This window comes from Scyliorhinus canicula, chromosome 1 (genome assembly GCF_902713615.1).
Source record: "Scyliorhinus canicula chromosome 1, sScyCan1.1, whole genome shotgun sequence".
Classification (NCBI taxonomy): domain Eukaryota; kingdom Metazoa; phylum Chordata; class Chondrichthyes; order Carcharhiniformes; family Scyliorhinidae; genus Scyliorhinus; species Scyliorhinus canicula.
In genome coordinates, this window is record NC_052146.1 from 412,605 (window position 1) to 431,625 (window position 19,021).

General features: G+C 52.3%; 1 protein-coding gene across 1 annotated transcript in view; it reads left to right on the forward strand.

Moving 5' to 3' along the window:
* Positions 1-19,021, forward strand: part of LOC119966451 (scavenger receptor class B member 1-like) — a 115,639-nt gene that overhangs the window by 66,404 nt on the left and 30,214 nt on the right. The window contains 1 exon segment of the mRNA XM_038798192.1: positions 17,660-17,733. Within this exon segment, the coding sequence (XP_038654120.1) occupies positions 17,660-17,733 (74 nt within the window).

Consider the following 19,021-nt stretch of genomic DNA (forward strand, 5'->3'; position numbering starts at 1 on the left):
TGTGTTGTGGTGCAGGTGAGTGTGTTGTGGTTCAGGTGAGTAAGTTGTGGTTCAGGTGAGTAAGTTGTGGTTCAGGTGAGTGTGTTGTGGTTCAGGTGAGTGTGTTGTGGTGCAGGTGAGTAAGTTGTGGTGCAGGTGAGTGTGTTGTGGTGCAGGTGAGTAAGTTGTGGTGCAGGTGAGTGTGTTGTAGTTCAGGTGAGTGCGTTTTTGTGCAGGTGAGTGTGTTGTGGTGCAGGTGAGTGTGTTGTGGTTCAGGTGAGTAAGTTGTGGTTCAGGTGAGTGTGTTGTGGTTCAGGTGAGTGTGTTGTGGTGCAGGGTGAGTGCGTTGTGGTTCAGGTGAGTTTGTTGTGGTTCAGGTGAGTGTGTTGTTGTTCAGGTGAGTGTGTTGTGGTTCAGGTGAGTGTGTTGTGGGGCAGGTGAGTGTGTTGTGGTTCAGGTGAGTGTGTTGTGGTGCAGGTGAGTGCGTTGTGGTTCAGGTGAGTGTGTTGTGGGGCAGGTGAGTGTGTTGTGGTTCAGGTGAGTGTGTTGTGGTGCAGGTGAGTGTGTTGTGGTTCAGGTGAGTTTGTTGTGGTTCAGGTGAGTGCGTTGTGGTTCAGGTGAGTTTGTTGTGGTGCAGGTGAGTGCGTTGTGGTGCAGGTGAGTGTGTTGTGGTGCAGGGTGAGTGCGTTGTGGTTCAGGTGAGGCTGTTGTGGTGCAGGTGAGTGCGTTGTGCAGGTGAGTGCGTTGTGGTTCAGGTGAGTGTGTTGTGGTTCAGGTGAGTGTGTTGTGGTTCAGGTGAGTGTGTTGTGGTTCAGGTGAGTGCGTTGTGGTGCAGGTGAGTTTTTTGTGCTTCAGGTGAGTGTGTTGTGGTTCAGGTGAGTGCGTTGTGCATCAGGTGAGTGTGTTGTGAATCAGGTGAGTGTGTTGTGGTTCAGGTGAGTGCGTTGTGGTTCAGGTGAGTTTTTGTGCTTCAGGTGAGTGTGTTGTGGTTCAGGTGAGTGCGTTGTGCATCAGGTGAGTGTGTTGTGGTTCAGGTGAGTGCGTTGTGGTGCAGGTGAGTGTGTTGTGGTTCAGGTGAGTCCGTTGTGGTTCAGGTGAGTTTGTTGTGGTTCAGGTGAGTTTGTTGTGGTTCAGGTGAGTGTGTTGTGGTTCAGGTGAGTGTGTTGTAGAACTAGTGAGTGTGTTGTAGTCCAGGTGAATGTGTTGCAGTCCAGGTGAGTGTGTTGTGGTGCAGGTGAGTGCGTTGTGGTTCAGGTGAGTGCGTTGTGGTTCAGGTGAGTGTGTTGTGGTGCAGGTGAGTGTGTTGTGGTGCAGGTGAGTAAGTTGTGGTGCAGGTGAGTGTGTTGTAGTTCAGGTGAGTGCGTTTTTGTGCAGGTGAGTGTGTTGTGGTGCAGGTGAGTGTGTTGTGGTTCAGGTGAGTAAGTTGTGGTTCAGGTGAGTGTGTTGTGGTTCAGGTGAGTGTGTTGTGGTGCAGGTGAGTAAGTTGTGGTGCAGGTGAGTGCGTTGTGGTTCAGGTGAGTGTGTTGTGGTTCAGGTGAGTGTGTTGTGGTTCAGGTGAGTGTGTTGTGTTCAGGTGAGTGTGTTGTGGTTCAGGTGAGTGTGTTGTGGTTCAGGTGAGTGTGTTGTGAATCAGGTGAGTGTGTTGTGGTTCAGGTGAGTGCATTGTGGTTCAGGTGAGTGTGTTGTGGTGCAGGTGAGTGCGTTGTGGTTCAGGTGAGTTTTTTGTGCTTCAGGTGAGTGTGTTGTGCATCAGGTGAGTGTGTTGTGAATCAGGTGAGTGTGTTGTGGTTCAGGTGAGTGCGTTGTGGTGCAGGTGAGTGTGTTGTGGATCAGGTGAGTGCGTTGTGCGTCAGGTGAGTGCGTTGTGGTGCAGGTGAGTCCGTTGTGGTGCAGGTGAGTGCGTTGTGCGTCAGGTGAGTGTGTTGTGGTGCAGGTGAGTCCGTTGTGGTGCAGGTGAGTGCGTTGTGGTGCAGGTGAGTGTGTTGTGGATCAGGTGAGTGCGTTGTGGTGCAGGTGAGTGTGTTGTGGTTCAGGTGAGTGTGTTGTGGTTCAGGTGAGTGCGTTGTGGTTCAGGTGAGTGTGTTGTTGTGCAGGTGAGTGAGTTGTGGTTCAGGTGAGTGTGTTGTGCAGGTGAGTGTGTTGTGGATCAGGTGAGTGTGTTGTGGTGCAGGTGAGTGTGTTGTGCAGGTGAGTGCGTTGTGGTTCAGGTGAGTGTGTTGTGGTTCAGGTGAGTGTGTTGTGGATCAGGTGAGTGTGTTGTGGTGCAGGTGAGTGTGTTGTGCAGGTGAGTGCGTTGTGGTTCAGGTGAGTGTGTTGTGGTTCAGGTGAGTGTGTTGTGGATCAGGTGAGTGTGTTGTGGTGCAGGTGAGTGTGTTGTGGTTCAGGTGAGTGTGTTGTGGTTCAGGTGAGTGTGTTGTGGTTCAGGTGAGTGTGTTGTGGTTCAGGTGAGTGTGTTGTGGTTCAGGTGAGTGTGTTGTGGTTCAGGTGAGTTTGTTGTGGTGCAGGTGAGTGTGTTGTGGTTCAGGTGAGTGCGTTGTGGTGCAGGTGAGTGTGTTGTGGTTCAGGTGAGTGTGTTGTGGTTCAGGTGAGTGTGTTGTGGTTCAGGTGAGTGCGTTGTGGTTCAGGTGAGTGTGTTGTGCAGGTGAGTGCGTTGTGGTTCAGGTGAGTGTGTTGTGGTTCAGGTGAGTGCGTTGTGGTTCAGGTGAGTCCGTTGTGCTGCAGGTGAGTGTGTTGTGGTTCAGGTGAGTGCGTTGTGGTTCAGGTGAGTGCGTTGTTGTGCAGGTGAGTGTGTTGTGCTTCAGGTGAGTGCGTTGTGGTTCAGGTGAGTGTGTTGTGGTTCAGGTGAGTGCGTTGTGGTTCAGGTGAGTGTGTTGTGGATCAGGTGAGTGCGTTGTGGTGCAGGTGTGTGTGTTGTGGATCAGGTGAGTGTGTTGTGGTGCAGGTGAGTCCGTTGTGGTGCAGGTGAGTGCGTTGTGCGTCAGGTGAGTGTGTTGTGGTGCAGGTGAGTCCGTTGTGGTTCAGGTGAGTGTGTTGTTGTGCAGGTGAGTGTGTTGTGGTTCAGGTGAGTGCGTTGTGGTTCAGGTGAGTCCGTTGTGCTCCAGGTGAGTGCGTTGTGGTTCAGGTGAGTCCGTTGTGCTGCAGGTGAGTGTGTTGTGGTGCAGGTGAGTGTGTTGTGGTTCAGGTGAGTGCGTTGTGGTTCAGGTGAGTGCGTTGTGGTTCAGGTGAGTGTGTTGTGGTTCAGGTGAGTGTGTTGTGGTTCAGGTGAGTGCGTTGTGGTTCAGGTGAGTGTGTTGTGGTTCAGGTGAGTCCGTTGTGCTCCAGGTGAGTGCGTTGTGGTTCAGGTGAGTGTGTTGTGGTGCAGGTGAGTGTGTTGTGGTTCAGGTGAGTGTGTTGTGGTTCAGGTGAGTGTGTTGTGGTTCAGGTGAGTGTGTTGTGCAGGTGAGTGCGTTGTGGTTCAGGTGAGTGTGTTGTGGTGCAGGTGAGTGCGCTGTGGTTCAGGTGAGTGTGTTGTGGTGCAGGTGAGTGTGTTGCGGTTCAGGTGAGTGTGTTGTGCAGGTGAGTGTGTTGTGGTGCAGGTGAGTGCGTTGTGGTTCAGGTGAGTGTGTTGCGGTTCAGGTGAGTGTGTTGTGCAGGTGAGTGCGTTGTGGTTCAGGTGAGTGTGTTGTGGTGCAGGTGAGTGTGTTGTGGTTCAGGTGAGTGTGTTGTGCAGGTGAGTGCGTTGTGGTTCAGGTGAGTGTGTTGTGGTGCAGGTGAGTGTGTTGCGGTTCAGGTGAGTGTGTTGTTGTGCAGGTGAGTGTGTTGTGGTTCAGGTGAGTGTGTTGTGCAGGTGAGTGTGTTGTGGTTCAGGTGAGTGTGTTGTGGTTCAGGTGAGTGCGTTGTGGTTCAGGTGAGTGTGTTGTGGTTCAGGTGAGTGTGTTGTGGTTCAGGTGAGTGTGTTGTGGTTCAGGTGAGTGTGTTGTGGTTCAGGTGAGTGTGTTGTGGTTCAGGTGAGTGTGTTGTGGTTCAGGTGAGTGCGTTGTGCGTCAGGTGAGTGCGTTGTGGTTCAGGTGAGTGCGTTGTGGTTCAGGTGAGTGTGTTGTGGGGCAGGTGAGTGCGTTGTGGTTCAGGTGAGTGCCTTGTGGTTCAGGTGAGTGCGTTGTGGTTCAGGTGAGTGCGTTTTGCTTCAGGTGAGTTTTTTGTGCTTCAGGTGAGTGCGTTGTGGTGCAGGTGAGTGTGTTGTGGTTCAGGTGAGTGTGTTGTGGTTCAGGTGAGTGTGTTGTGGTTCAGGTGAGTGCGTTGTGGTTCAGGTGAGTCCGTTGTGGTTCAGGTGAGTGTGTTGTGGTTCAGGTGTGTGTGTTGTGGATCAGGTGAGTCCGTTGTGGGGCAGGTGAGTGTGTTGTGGTTCAGGTGAGTGCGTTGTGGTGCAGGTGAGTGTGTTGTGGTTCAGGTGTGTGTCTTGTGGTTCAGGTGAGTGTGTTGTGGTTCAGGTGTGTGTCTTGTGGTTCAGGTGAGTGTGTTGTGGTTCAGGTGAGTTTGTTGTGGTGCAGGTGAGTGCGTTGTGGTTCAGGTGAGTGCGTTGTGGTTCAGGTGAGTGTGTTGTGGTTCAGGTGAGTGCGTTGTGGTTCAGGTGAGTGTGTTGTGGTTCAGGTGAGTGTGTTGTGGTTCAGGTGAGTGTGTTGTGGTTCAGGTGAGTGTGTTGTGGTTCAGGTGAGTGCGTTTTGCTTCAGGTGAGTTTTTTGTGCTTCAGGTGAGTGCGTTGTGGTGCAGGTGAGTGTGTTGTGGTTCAGGTGAGTGTGTTGTGGTTCAGGTGTGTGTGTTGTGGTTCAGGTGAGTGCGTTGTGGTTCAGGTGAGTCCGTTGTGGTTCAGGTGAGTGTGTTGTGGTTCAGGTGTGTGTGTTGTGGATCAGGTGAGTCCGTTGTGGGGCAGGTGAGTGTGTTGTGGTTCAGGTGAGTGCGTTGTGGTGCAGGTGAGTGTGTTGTGGTTCAGGTGTGTGTCTTGTGGTTCAGGTGAGTGTGTTGTGGTTCAGGTGTGTGTCTTGTGGTTCAGGTGAGTGTGTTGTGGTTCAGGTGAGTTTGTTGTGGTGCAGGTGAGTGCGTTGTGGTTCAGGTGAGTGCGTTGTGGTTCAGGTGAGTGTGTTGTGGTTCAGGTGAGTGCGTTGTGGTTCAGGTGAGTGTGTTGTGGTTCAGGTGAGTGTGTTGTGGTTCAGGTGAGTGTGTTGTGGTTCAGGTGAGTGTGTTGTGGTTCAGGTGAGTGTGTTGTAGTCCAGGTGAGTGTGTTGTGGTTCAGGTGAGTGTGTTGTGGTGCAGGGTGAGTGCGTTGTGGTTCAGGTGAGTGTGTTTTGCTTCAGGTGAGTGTGTTGTGGTTCAGGTGAGTGTGTTGTGGTTCAGGTGAGTGTGTTGTGGTTCAGGTGAGTGTGTTGTGGTTCAGGTGAGTGTGTTGTGGTGCAGGGTGAGTGCGTTGTGGTTCAGGTGAGTGCGTTGTGGTTCAGGTGAGTGGGTTGTGGTTCAGGTGAGTGCGTTGTGGTTCAGGTGAGTGTGTTGTGTTGCAGGTGAGTGTGTTGTGGTTCAGGTGAGTGTGTTGTGGTTCAGGTGTGTGTCTTGTGGTTCAGGTGAGTGTGTTGTGGTTCAGGTGAGTGCGTTGTGGTGCAGGTGAGTGCGTTGTGGTGCAGGGTGAGTGCGTTGTGGTTCAGGTGAGTGTGTTTTGCTTCAGGTGAGTGTGTTGTGGTTCAGGTGAGTGCGTTGTGGTTCAGGTGAGTGCGTTGTGTTGCAGGTGAGTGTGTTGTGGATCAGGTGAGTGTGTTGTGGTTCAGGTGAGTGCGTTGTGGTTCAGGTGAGTGTGTTGTGGTGCAGGTGAGTGTGTTGTGGTTCAGGTGAGTGTGTTGTGGTTCAGGTGAGTGTGTTGTGGTTCAGGTGAGTGCGTTGTGGTTCAGGTGAGTGTGTTGTGGTTCAGGTGAGTGCGTTGTGGTTCAGGTGAGTGTGTTGTGGTTCAGGTGAGTGCGTTGTGGTTCAGGTGAGTGAGTTGTGGTGCAGGGTGAGTGCGTTGTGGTTCAGGTGAGTGCGTTGTGGTGCAGGGTGAGTGCGTTGTGGTTCAGGTGAGTGTGTTGTGGTTCAGGTGAGTGAGTTGTGGTGCAGGTGAGTGCGTTGTGGTTCAGGTGAGTGCTTTGTTGTTCAGGTGAGTGTGTTGACGTCCAGTGTCTCGTAGTCCAGGTGAGTGTGTTGTAGAACTAGTGAGTGTCTTGTAGTCCAGGTGAGTGTGTTGTGGTTCAGGTGAGTGCGTTGTGGTTCAGGTGAGTGCCTTGTGGTTCAGGTGAGTGTGTTGTGGTTCAGGTGAGTGTGTTGTGGTTCAGGTGAGTGTGTTGTGGTTCAGGTGAGTGCCTTGTGGTTCAGGTGAGTGTGTTGTGGTTCAGGTGAGTGTGTTGTGGTTCAGGTGAGTGTGTTGTGGTTCAGGTGAGTGTGTTGTTGTCCAGGTGAGTGCGTTGTGGTTCAGGTGAGTGTGTTGTGGCGCAGGTGAGTGCGTTGTGGTGCAGGTGAGTGCGTTGTCGTGCAGGTGAGTGCGTTGTCGTGCAGGTGAGTGCGTTGTTGTTCAGGTGAGTGTGTTGTGGTGCAGGTGAGTGCGTTGTGGTTCAGGTGAGTGTGTTGTGGTGCAGGTGAGTGTGTTGTGGTGCAGGTGAGTGCGTTGTCGTGCAGGTGAGTGCGTTGTCGTGCAGGTGAGTGCGTTGTTGTTCAGGTGAGTGTGTTGTGGTTCAGGTGAGTGCGTTGTGGTTCAGGTGAGTGTGTTGTGGTTCAGGTGAGTGCGTTGTTGTTCAGGTGAGTGTGTTGTGGTGCAGGTGAGTGTGTTGTGGGGCAGGTGAGTGTGTTGTGGTTCAGGTGAGCGCGTTGTGGTGCAGGTGAGTGTGTTGTGGTTCAGGTGAGTGTGTTGTGGTTCAGGTGAGTGCGTTGTGGTTCAGGTGAGTGCGTTGTGGTTCAGGTGAGTGCGTTGTGGTTCAGGTGAGTGCGTTGTGGTTCAGGTGAGTGTGTTGTGGTTCAGGTGAGTGCGTTGTGTTTCAGGATTCTGTTACAGTGGAAGGAGTCGAGGCCCCCAAGCGTGGAGACCTGGATCAGTGACCTGGCGGGATTTATAAAATTGGAAAGGGTCAAATTTGCCCTGAGAGGATCAATACAAGGGTTCTATAAACGGTGGCAGCCTTTTCTGGACTTTCTGTCTCAAAGATAGGTATCTTGGTCAATAGCAGCAGCAACCCGGGGGGGGGGGGGGGGGGGGGGGGGGGGGGGGGGGGGGGGGTGGAGGGTGTTCTTTTTTGTTTCTATTTTTTTTTTTTTTCTCTATGGTTATTTAACTTAATATTGTGTTAATTTAAGTTGTTGTTGTTAATATGTTTTGTTGTTCATTGAGGATGGGCGAATGTTTAAGACTGTTATCATCATTGTTATTGTTGGTATTTTATTGCGGTTCGTTGTTGTTATATAAATACAACATTTTTCAATAAAAATTGTTTTTTAAAAAAAGGATTTACCAGAATGTTGCCTGGTATGGAGGGCATTAGCTATGTGGAGAGGTTGGAGAAACTTGGTCTGTTCTCACTGGAATGAGGAAGGTTGAGGGGCGACTTGATAGAAGTCTACAAGATTATGAGGGCCATGGACAGAGTGGATGGTCAGAATCTTTTTCCCAGTGTGGAAGGGTTAATTACTGGGGGACATTAGTCTAAGTTGCGAGGGGCAAAGTTCCAAGGAGATGTGCAAGGGAAGCTTTTTACACAGAGGGTAGTGGGTGCCTGGAACTCGCTGCCGGAGGAGGTGGTGGAAGCAGGGACGATAGCGATGTTTTGGCGCACCTTGACAAATACATGAATAGGATGGTAAGAAGTCTTACAATAGACTTCCGGTTGCGGCTATGACTAGCTAAGCCGCACATTTGGAAGCTCCTGCAACAAAGGTGTTTTTGGGCCAATTGGAGGGCCCCAACGGCGCTGAAAAAACGAATCCCGGTGGGGGAAGGTCCCCTGAGGAGAACTAGACCGATTTTATGGTCGGTACCCGGAGTGGAGCGGCAAGAAAAACGGCAGCAGCTCCCCAAAAAAAGCGGGGGAAGAAAATCAAAATGGCGGCCGGCGGTGCACCGGAGGAGTGGAAGAAATGGGCGGAGGAGCAGCAGGCCGCTCTCCTCCGTTTTTTCACGGAGATGAAAGTGGAACTCTTAGAGTCCATGAACGCGACGGCCACCAGGTTGGTGGGAGCCCAGGCGATCCAAGAGGCGTCGATTAAAGATCTGCAGCAGGAGATGGCCGCGAGGGAGGAGGAGGCCACAGTCATCGGGGCAAAGGTGGAGGTGCACGAGGCACTCCACATGAAGTGGCAGAGCCGCTTCGAGGAGCTGGACACTCGGATGAGGAGGAAAAATTTGAGGATCCTGGGCCTGGAAGAAGGCCTGGAGGGGTCGGATCTCCCGGGATATGTGGCGGAGATGTTGAGCTCCCTGATGGGGGAAGGGGCCGGTCCGGCGCCCCTGGAATTGGAAGAGGCATACCGGGTCATGGCCAGGAGGCCTAGGGCAAACGAGCCCCCGAGGGCGGTGCTGGTGCGGTTCCAGCGGCTAAGTGATCGAGAGAAAGTCCTGAGGTGGGCTAAAAGGGAGAAAAGCAGCAAGTGGCAGAACTCGACGGTAAGGGTGTACCAGGACTGGAGTGCGGAGGTGGCAAAGCGGCGGGCCCGGTACAACCGGACAAAGGCGGTGCTACACGCGAAAAAGATCAAATTTGGAATGTTGCAACCGGCGCGCTTGTGGGTCACCTACAAGGACCAACATCATTATTTCGAGTCCCCAGAGGAGGCCTGGACCTTTGTACAAGAGGAAAAGTTGGACACGAACTAAAACCTGGGAGCACCGGCGGTCGTAGCCGCCGGGGGACTCTTGATTGTGCAAGTGGCCCTTTTCTTTTTCAGGCCAGGTCGGAACTGGGTAACAGTTTCGTGGAGTGTTTGGGGTGTTTTTTATCGAACGGTTGACTTTTCTGAATATTTTGAAGGTTTCGAGTTGTTGGGTGTTTCTGTATATTTGTACTGTTGAAATCTCTATTGTGGGTCGTTGGCTTCTTATGGGGTGTTTTTTCCCGTTTCCAATTTCCCTTAGTTATTTACCCCTCTTACCCTTTGTCTTTGGGTGCTTGGGGGGGTTTTTTGTTCTTTTTTTTCTTTTCGGGTTATGGTTATCTGCGGTTATTTATACTGTTTGATGGAGGGTGATGGTTGGGCACACTGTTAGTTGATAGTTAGTTAATTATTTTGTTATTTAAGTATGTAGTTAAGTATTTATGTATTTAGTTGCCATTGGGTATTTGTATTTATATCGTTAAGTTGGGGAGACGGGACGGGGGGGGAGCGGGTTGATTATGCGGGTCTTTCTCGGGGGTTTTAAGGGGATCTTTCACGGGCGCAGATGGGGTGAACCGGGAGGAGTCGGAATGTGGCAGGAGCAGCCGGGTCAGCGGAGACCAGCTGACTCTCGGGAGTACGATGTGGGGTACATCGCGGCTAGGAGGGGTCCTAGCCAGGGGGGGGGGGGGGGGGGGGGGGGGGAGGGGGGGGGGGCCTGGGGGGGGGACACCGGGTTGCTGCTAGAAAGACCAGGGACGAGAAGGGGAGAGCCGGGGGGGGTGGGGGGGGGGGGGGGGCCATCGCTATGGGAAGCGGGTCAGAAAAGAAGGGATGACCCGGGGGGAGCAAGGGACAAGACATGGCTAATCGACAGGGAGTAGGGACGGGTCGCTCTGCGACCCGATTGATCACGTGGAACGTAAGGGGGCTGAATGGGCCGGTCAAAAGATCAAGGGTCTTCTCACACCTGAAGGGACTGAAGGCTGATGTAGCAATGCTGCAGGAGACTCATTTGAGGGTAGCAGATCAGGTCCGCCTGAGAAGGGGGTGGGTGGGACAGGTGTTCCACTCAGGCTTGGATATCAAGAACCGGGGGGTGGCGATTTTGGTGGGAAAGAGAGTGTCGTTTGTGGCGGCAGAGGTGGTGGCAGACAAGGAGGGCAGGTACGTGATGGTGAGGGGTAGGCTGCAGGGAGAGAGTGTGGTACTGGTAAATGTGTATGCCCCGAACTGGGACGACGCGGGTTTTATGAGGCGCCTGCTGGGCCTCATCCCGGGACTGGAGGCAGGGGGCCTGATCATGGGAGGGGACTTTAATACGGTGTTAGACCCTGGGCTGGATAGATCGAGTTCCAGGACGAATAGGAGGCCGGCAGCGGCAGAGGTGTTAAGGGGGTTCATGGAGCAGATGGGAGGGGTAGACCCATGGAGATTTGGTAGGCCTAGGGCGAGGGAGTATTCTTTTTTCTCCCACGTCCACAGAGTGTACTCTAGGATCGATTTTTTCGTATTGAACAGGGGGCTGATACCGAGAGTGCAGGACACGGAGTACTCGGCCATTGCGATATCGGACCATGCACCACATTGGGTGGACGTGGACATGGGGGAGGCGCGGGACCAACGCCCGTTGTGGCGCCTGGATGTAGGGCTGTTGGCGGACGAAGAGGTGTGCAGAAGGGTGAGAACGGGCATTGAGAACTATCTGGGTACGAATGACACAGGTGAGGTGCAGGTGGGGACGGTCTGGGAGGCCTTGAAAGCAGTGATTAGAGGAGAGCTGATCTCCATAAGGGCACACAGAGAGAGGAAGGAGAGGCAGGAAAGGGAGAGGCTGGTGGGGGAGCTCCTAGAAGTAGATAGGAAATATGCGGCGGCGCCAGAGGAGGGGCTATTAAGGGAGCGGCGTAGCTTGCAGGCCAGGTTCGACCTACTGACCACTAGGAAGGCGGAAATGCAGTGGAGAAGGGCGCAGGGTGCGGCGTATGAGTACGGGGAAAAGGCGAGCAGGATGCTGGCACACCAGCTTCGTAAGCGAGATGCAGCCAGAGAGATTGGGGGAGTGAGAGAGAGGGGTGGGGATGTAGTGCAGAAGGGGCAAGAGGTGAATAGGGTCTTTAGGGACTTCTATAGGGAATTGTATAGGTCTGAACCGCCGAAGAGGAGAGGGGGAATGAAGAACTTTCTCGACAAATTGGGGTTCCCAAAGGTACAGGAGGAGCTGGTGGAAGGGTTGGGGGGCGCCGATTGAGCTGCAGGAGCTAATTAAAGGGATAGGCCAGATGCAGGCGGGGAAGGCGCCGGGGCCGGATGGGTTCCCGGTGGAGTTTTACAGGAAATTTGTGGACTTGGTGGGTCCAGTGCTGGTGCGAGCCTTCAATGAGGCGCGCGAGGGGGGGGTTCTGCCTCCAACAATGTCGCAGGCCCTGATCTCCTTGATTTTGAAGCGGGACAAGGACCCGGTCCAGTGCGGGTCCTACAGGCCTATCTCCCTCTTAAATGTAGATGCCAAGCTGTTAGCAAAGGTCCTGGCAACCAGGATAGAGGACTGTGTGCCAGGGGTAGTCCATGAAGACCAGACGGGGTTCGTGAAGGGACGCCAACTTAACACAAATGTCCGGAGATTGTTAAATGTGATTATGATGCCAGCAGTGGAAGGGGAGGCGGAGATAGTGGTAGCGCTGGACGCGGAGAAGGCATTTGACAGGGTGGAGTGGGAATACTTGTGGGAGACGTTGGAAAGGTTTGGGTTTGGGGAGGGATTTATCAAGTGGGTAAAACTGCTCTATTCAGCTCCGATGGCAAGTGTGGTAACAAACGGGAGGAGGTCAGAATATTTTGGGCTCCATCGAGGTACTAGGCAGGGATGTCCCCTATCTCCCTTACTCTTTGCATTAGCGATTGAGCCGTTGGCGATGGCACTGAGGGGTTCAGGGGGGTGGAGAGGACTGACAAGGGGAGGGGAGGAACATCGGGTCTCGCTCTATGCGGATGATTTGTTGTTGTATGTGGCAGACCCGGAGGGGGGAATGCCGGAGGTAATGGGGATACTAGCGGAGTTCGGGGACTTTTCGGGATATAAATTAAATCTGGGGAAAAGTGAGGTCTTTGTAATACACCCGGGAGACCAAGGGGAGGGAATTGGGAGGCTCCCCTTCAAAAGAGCAGTTAAAAGTTTTAGGTATTTGGGGGTGCAGGTGGCAAAGAACTGGGGGACCCTACACAAGTTGAACTTTTCCAGACTGGTGGAGCAGATGGAGGAGGAGTTTAAGAGGTGGGACATGGTGCCGCTGTCGCTAGCAGGGAGGGTGCAGTCAGTTAAAATGACGGTCCTCCCGAGGTTCTTGTTTTTGTTCCAGTGTCTGCCCATCTTCCTCCCCAGGGCCTTTTTCAAGAAGGTAACGAGTAGTATCATGGGGTATGTGTGGGCACATGGCACCCCGAGAGTTAGAAGGGTCTTTTTGGAGCGGAGTAGGGATAGTGGAGGGCTGGCGTTACCCAACCTTTCAGGATATTACTGGGCGGCAAATACATCGATGGTACGAAAGTGGATGATGGAAGGGGAGGGGGCAGCCTGGAAGCGCATGGAGAGGGCGTCCTGCGGCAACATAAGCTTAGGGGCACTGGTAACGGCACCATGGCCGCTCCCTCCCACGAGGTATACCACGAGCCCGGTGGTGGCGGCCACCCTCAAGATCTGGGGGCAGTGGAGGCGACACAGGGGGGAAGTGGGAGGTCTGATAGGGGCACCACTAAGAGGGAACCACAGATTTGCGCCGGGAAACACAGGAGGGGGATTCCAGAGCTGGCAGAGGGCGGGTATTAGACAACTGAGGGACTTGTTTATAGAGGGGAGGTTTGCGAGCCTGGGAGAGCTGGAGGAGAAATTTGGGCTCCCCCCGGGGAACACGTTCAGGTACCTCCAAGTGAAGGCATTTGCCAGACGACAGGTAGCGGGGTTCCCCGCGCTCCCCGACAGGGGGGTGAGTGATAGGGTGCTATCAGGGGTCTGGGTCGGGGAGGGGAAGATCTCGGACATCTATAAGATTATGCAGGAGGTGGAGGAGGTACCAGTAGAGGAGCTGAAAGATAAGTGGGAGTTAGAGCTGGGGGAACAGATAGAGGACGGGACATGGGCAGACGCCCTGGAGAGGGTTAACTCGTCGTCGTCATGTGCGAGACTAAGTCTCATTCAATTTAAGGTACTGCATAGAGCCCACATGACGGGGACAAGGATGAGTCGGTTTTTCGGGGGTGAAGACAGGTGTATTAGATGTTCGGGAAGCCCTGCGAATCATGCACATATGTTTTGGGCATGTCCGGCACTGGAGGAGTTCTGGAAGGGGGTGGCAGGGACGGTGTCGAGAGTGGTGGGGTCCAGGGTCAAGCCAGGATGGGGACTTGCGATCTTCGGGGTTGGGGTGGAACCGGGGGTACAGGAGGCGAGGGAGGCTGGAATATTAGCCTTTGCGTCCTTGGTGGCTCGGAGGAGGATCCTGATTCAGTGGAGGGACGAAAGGCCTCCGAGTGTTAACACCTGGTTAAACGACATGGCAAACTTCATCCAATTGGAAAGGATCAAATTCGCCCTGAGAGGGTCGGTGCAGGGGTTTTCCAGGCGATGGCAACCCTTCCTAGACCTCTTGGATCAGAGATAGAAACTGAGGCCATGACAGCAGCAACCCGGGAGGGGAGGGGAGGGCGGGGAGGGGGGGAGGGGGGGGGGGGGGGGGGGGGGACCAACGACGAAGGAAGTACGGTAGCGGCGGTGGCACGGGCAAGGCCTGCCCGAGGACGCTGCTAGAAATGATAAGTTGGTCTGACTGTCGGTTCGCCGGCGGGGGGGGGGGGGGGGGGGGGGGGGGGGGGTTTTTTTTTTTTTCTTTTTCTTGTTAAGTAGGGGGGTTTGACTTTGTTTTGTTATAATTTAAATGTAAATGTAGGGGGGGTTTAAAATGTTTGTATTTTGAAAAATTCAATAAAAATTATTTAAAAAAAAAAAAAAAAAAAAAAAAAAAGAAGTCTTACAATACTAGGTTAAAGTCCATCATGTTTGTTTCAAACACTAGCTTTCGGAGCGCAGCTCCTTCCTCAGGTGAATGGAGAGGTGGGTTCCAGAAACATATATATAGACAAAGTCAAAGATACAAGACAATGCTTAGAATGTGAGAATTTGCGGGTAATCAAGTCTTTACAGATCCAGAGATAGGGGTATCCCCAGGTTAAAGAGGTTTGAATTGTCTCAAGCCAGGACAGTTGGTAGGACTTCGCAAGCCCAGGCCAGATGGTGGGGGATGAATGTAATGCGACATGAATCCCAGGTCCCGGTTGAGGCCGTACTCATGTGTGCGGAACTTGGCTATAAGTTTCCACTCGGCGATTCTGCGTTGTCGCGCGTCCTGAAGGCCGCCTTGGAGAACGCTTACCCGGAGATCAGAGGCTGAATGCCCTTGACTGCTGAAAAGAAACTTTTCTTTGTCCTTTTTGATCTCTGTGGCGCACCATTTGTGCGATCCTGGCAGCTGGAAAAAGACCCTTTTATACCCACTCTCTGTTTTCTGTTCGCTGGCTAATCCTCTCTCTGTGCCAATGTGTTACCCACCGTAACGTCAGTTATTTTTTGCAACAAGGTTTGATGTGGTATCTTATCAAGTGCCTTCTGTAAATCTCAGTACAACACATCCACCAATTCCACTCTATCCAATATCATTGCTTCAAAGAACGACAATAAATTGATCAAATGTGAGAGTGATTGCAAAGACATTCTCCGTCGTCAGAGTCTTTCCTGTTTAAGTCCTCTGTTCCCATTTTGGAATGATTGGAATGTGCCATGAAGCAGAAGACTCGAGCTGAAACAGCCTGCTCGTCAGGACAGCGTGTTCCCAGGATTTATCAGCACGAGTGAATCTTTAGAACTGGTTTGGAGGAGGTCGGTTCGATTGGCTGGCTGGGAACTTGTGTGTTGGCCGGGGACAGTGTTCTGCCAGGCAACAGCCAGTGCTTCGTTCCTGTGTGATGCTTTCTGAGACAGCTTGACAGAAGTGTTTAATCCTTGGAAGGATAAGGAACACACTCTCTTTCTTTATATCTCTCTGAAAGAACTGCTTTATTGGTCTAAAACCAAAGTGTCTGGCACATACTTGCTGGAAACTTGAATCTACTGAAGAATTAGACAACCTTGCCAGAAGCCTCTGGACCCTCGAGGGAAGAGGAGCCGTGTTTCTCCCTCTCTCTGCTGCTGGTTACCTGCTGAGTCCGCGGTGAAGATCATCACAAATTGAAGCAAAAGAACCCAACTGGAGACCTAACCTTCAGAAAGAAATGAACTGGAAGACATCCCAGTACATCCCAGACCCTTTATCCTTTTACTTTTATTAATATTTTATTTCCCTTTCCAGCACCCTTCCCCTCTGTCTGTGTGTGTGCGTCTGCGTGTGTGTCTGTGTGTGTGTGTGCGTCTGTGTGTGTGCGTCTGTGTGTGTGTCTGTGTGTGTGCGTCTGTGTGTGTGCGTCTGTGTGTGTGTCTGTGTGTGTGCGTCTGTGTGTGTGTCTGTATGTGTATGTGTGTGTGTATGTGTGTGTGCGTCTGTGTGTGTGTCTGTGTGTGTCTGTGTGTGTCTGTGTGTGTATGCGTCTGTGTGTGTGCCTGTGTGTGTATGTGTGTGTGCATCTGTGTGTGTGTGTCTGTGTGTATGTCTGCGTGTGTATGTGTGTGCGTCTGTGTGTGTGCGACTGTGTCTGTGTGTGTGCGTCTGTGTGTGCGCGTCTGTATGTGTGTGTGTGTGTGTGTCTGTGTGACTGTGTCTGTGTGTGTGTCTGTCTGTGTGTGTGTGTCTGTGTGTGTGCGACTGTGTCTGTGTGCGTCTGTGTGTGTCTGTGTGTGTGCGACAGTGTCTGTGTGTGTGTGTCTGTGTGTGTGCGACTGTGTCTGTGTATGTGCGTCTGTGTGTGTGTGCATCTGTGTGTGTCTGTGTGTGTGTGCGTCTGTGTGTGTGTGCATCTGTGTCTGTGTGTGTGTGTGTCTGTGTGTGCAAGACTGTGTCTGTGTGTGTCCGTCTGTGCGTCTGTGTGTGTGTGTGTGCGTGTGTGTGTGTCTGTCTGTGTGCAACTGTGTCTGTGTGTGCGACTGTGTCTGTGTGTGTGCGACTGTGTCTGTGTGTGTCCGTGTGTGTGTGTGTCTGTGTGTGTGTGTGTGTGTGCGTGTGTGTGTCTGTCTGTGTGTGTGTGCGACTGTGTCTGTGTGTGTCCGTCTGTGCGTGTGTGTGTGTGTCTGTGTGTGTGTGTGTGTGTGTGTGTGTGCGTGTGTGTGTCTGTGTGTGTGCGTGTGTGTGTCTGTGTGTGTGCGACTGTGTCTGTGTATGTCCGTCTCTGTGTGTGTGTGTGTGTGTGTGTGTGTCTGTGTGTGTGCTACTGTGTCTGTGTGTGTGTGGAGAGTGGGGCGAGTTAGGAAGGGGGGTTGGGAAAGGGGTATTCAATAGTCATTTACATTTTCTTTCTGTTTAATTCTAATACTGTACATAATAAAAGGTTCCTTGTGTTAAAGTTCCAAGCCTGGTGACTAGAGAATTTTGGGCTCACCATGTTTCTCAGCTATTTTAAAATAAAGGCTAATATTAGTTGTGTTAGGTCTGTGGGTTAATGGGCTGGAATTGACCACGTGCTAGCCCAGGGGTCATCACATCTATCCTGGTGATTATCAAACCCTCTGTAATTTTAACCTTTCTATGCAGTGAGGGGGAATCCCATCCCAACAGCCGAATAGGAAAACAACCTGCCCAAGGACAGTGTCGAAAGAAACGTGAAAACCTCATTATTGATTGTGCTGAGTGGGAAAGCTGGGCATTGGTGAAGATGGTGACACCAGCTGTGGGCACAAATTCACTATCTTGACAAGCTGCAGCTTCAGAGACTCCAAAGCAGACACCAGCTCTGCATCACTGCATCAGCACAGATCTCCCCCACCACTGACACCACTGGCACCACTGGCAAGGGACCGATCGTCCCCACCACTGGCACCACTGGCAAGGGACCGATCGTCCCCACCACTGGCACCACTGGCAAGGGACCGATCGACCGCCCACTGGCACCACTGGCAAGGGACCGATCGACCGCCCACTGACACCACTGGCAAGGGACTGATCGACCACCCACTGGCACCACTGGCAAGGGACTGATCGACCGCCCACTGGCAAGGGATAACTTCACTTGTGGAATTTTGGCACTCAGCAAACACCTTGTTTAGTCAGCAAAAGAAATGGAACAGATGATCTAATCAAAGTTCTGAGATTGCATTCTCATTGTCTCTAACAGATGGAAGATGCCAACCAAAAACTATACCCACTTCCTCAAACTGTCCCTCATTCTGCAGTGGCCTGGTCTGCACTCTCCTCACTGACGTGGTCTAATTCTGCCCCAAGTGAACGGTTCTGCAATCTTCCCAGTGAGTGTGCGCTCTGGAGGAGTCGGGTTTGTGAATGTGATTTCTGGCACATGCAGCTGTCCGAAGGGTCAATTCTGTGGGATTTTCTCTCAGTTGTGTTGTCCACGGAGCTGTGCACATTTCGAAAGAATCTGAATAAAAGTTGGATTTCGCTAGCTGGTAAAATCGGAGTGAGCGGCAAATCCTGACCTTTATATTTCTGGGAAAAGGGAATGTGAGAGTTATGCCCAACTTAGTGATAGATTTAACTCTGAACCCAAACCAATTGAAACAAGTGAAAGGTCAGGAAAGGTCAACGCTGATTAATGTGACCAATCACTGAGCAAGTTAAACTATCCAATACTTTGCAGAAAATATGTCAAAGACAATCTTTTTATTTTTCTCTTGCAGTTGTCTGGGATCCCATTGAACGTTTCAATTAAATTTCAGTTAAACCTGTTCCTGAAATCTGCCAAAGGAATACCGTAAGTCAGTTTTATTCAATTATTTTTATGAACTGACAGCTGTTTAATCTGTGCTCTGGGTAAAATTCAAGGTGCTCATTACCAAGAGAACTGTACTGGATAACTGAGATCTAACCCTAACCCAGGCCTCTAGTGATCAGACACTGTCTGCACAGGACCAACATAGCAACATTAAACTGCCTAAACTGAAGATACATCAATGTACATAAAACTGTCCACCCACTCGCCAGGTCTATCCCCCACTCTCCGGGGTCTGTACCCCACTCGCCAGGTCTATCCCCCACTCTCCGGGGTCTGTACCCCACTCTCCGGGGTCTGTACCCCACTCTCTGGGGTCTGTACCCCACTCTCCGGGGTCTGTACCCCACTCTCCGGGGTCTGTACCCCACTCTCCGAGGTCTGTACCCCACTCTCCGGGGTCTGTACCCCACTCTCCGGGTCCCACTCTCCGGGGTCTGTGCCCCACTCTCCGGGTCCCACTCTTCGGGGTCTGTACCCCACTCTCCGGGGTCTGTACCCCACTCTCCGGGGTCTGTACCCCACTCTCCGAGGTCTGTACCCCACTGTCCTTGCCCCACTCTCCGGGTCCCACTCTCCGTATCCCATTCTCCGGGTCCCACTCTCCGGGGTCTGTACCACACTGTCCTTGCCCCACTCTCCGGGTCCCACTCTCCGAGGTCTGTACCCCACTGTCCTTGCCCCACTCTCCGGGTCCCACTCTCCGTATACCATTCTCCGGGTCCCACTCTCCGGGGTCTGTACCCCACTGTCCTTGTCCCACTCTCCGGGTCCCACTCTCCGGATCTCACTCTCCGGTGTCTGTACCCCACTCTCCGGAGCCCACTATGGGATATTCTGGGAAAGAAGTTCTGGGATGTTCTGGGAATGATGCTTTGGGATGTTCTGGGAAAGATGCGTTCGGATGTTCTGTCACTGGGAAAGATGCTTTGGGATTTTCTGGGAAAGAAGTTCTGGGATGTTCTGGGAATGATGCTTTGGGATGTTCTGGGAAAGATGCATTCGGATGTTCTGTCACTGGGAAAGATGCTTTGGGATTTTCTGGGAATGATGCTTTGGGATGTTCTGGGAAAGATGCTTTGGGATTTTCTGGGAAAGATGCTTTGGGATGTTCTGGGAAAGATGCTTTGGGATGTTCTCGGAATGATTCTTTGGGATGTTCTCGGAACAATTCTTTGGGATGTTCTGGGATTCTATAGACTCTGGAACAATCCCTGCGGATTGGAGGGTAGCTCATGTCACTCCAATATTCAAAAAGGGAGGTAGAGAG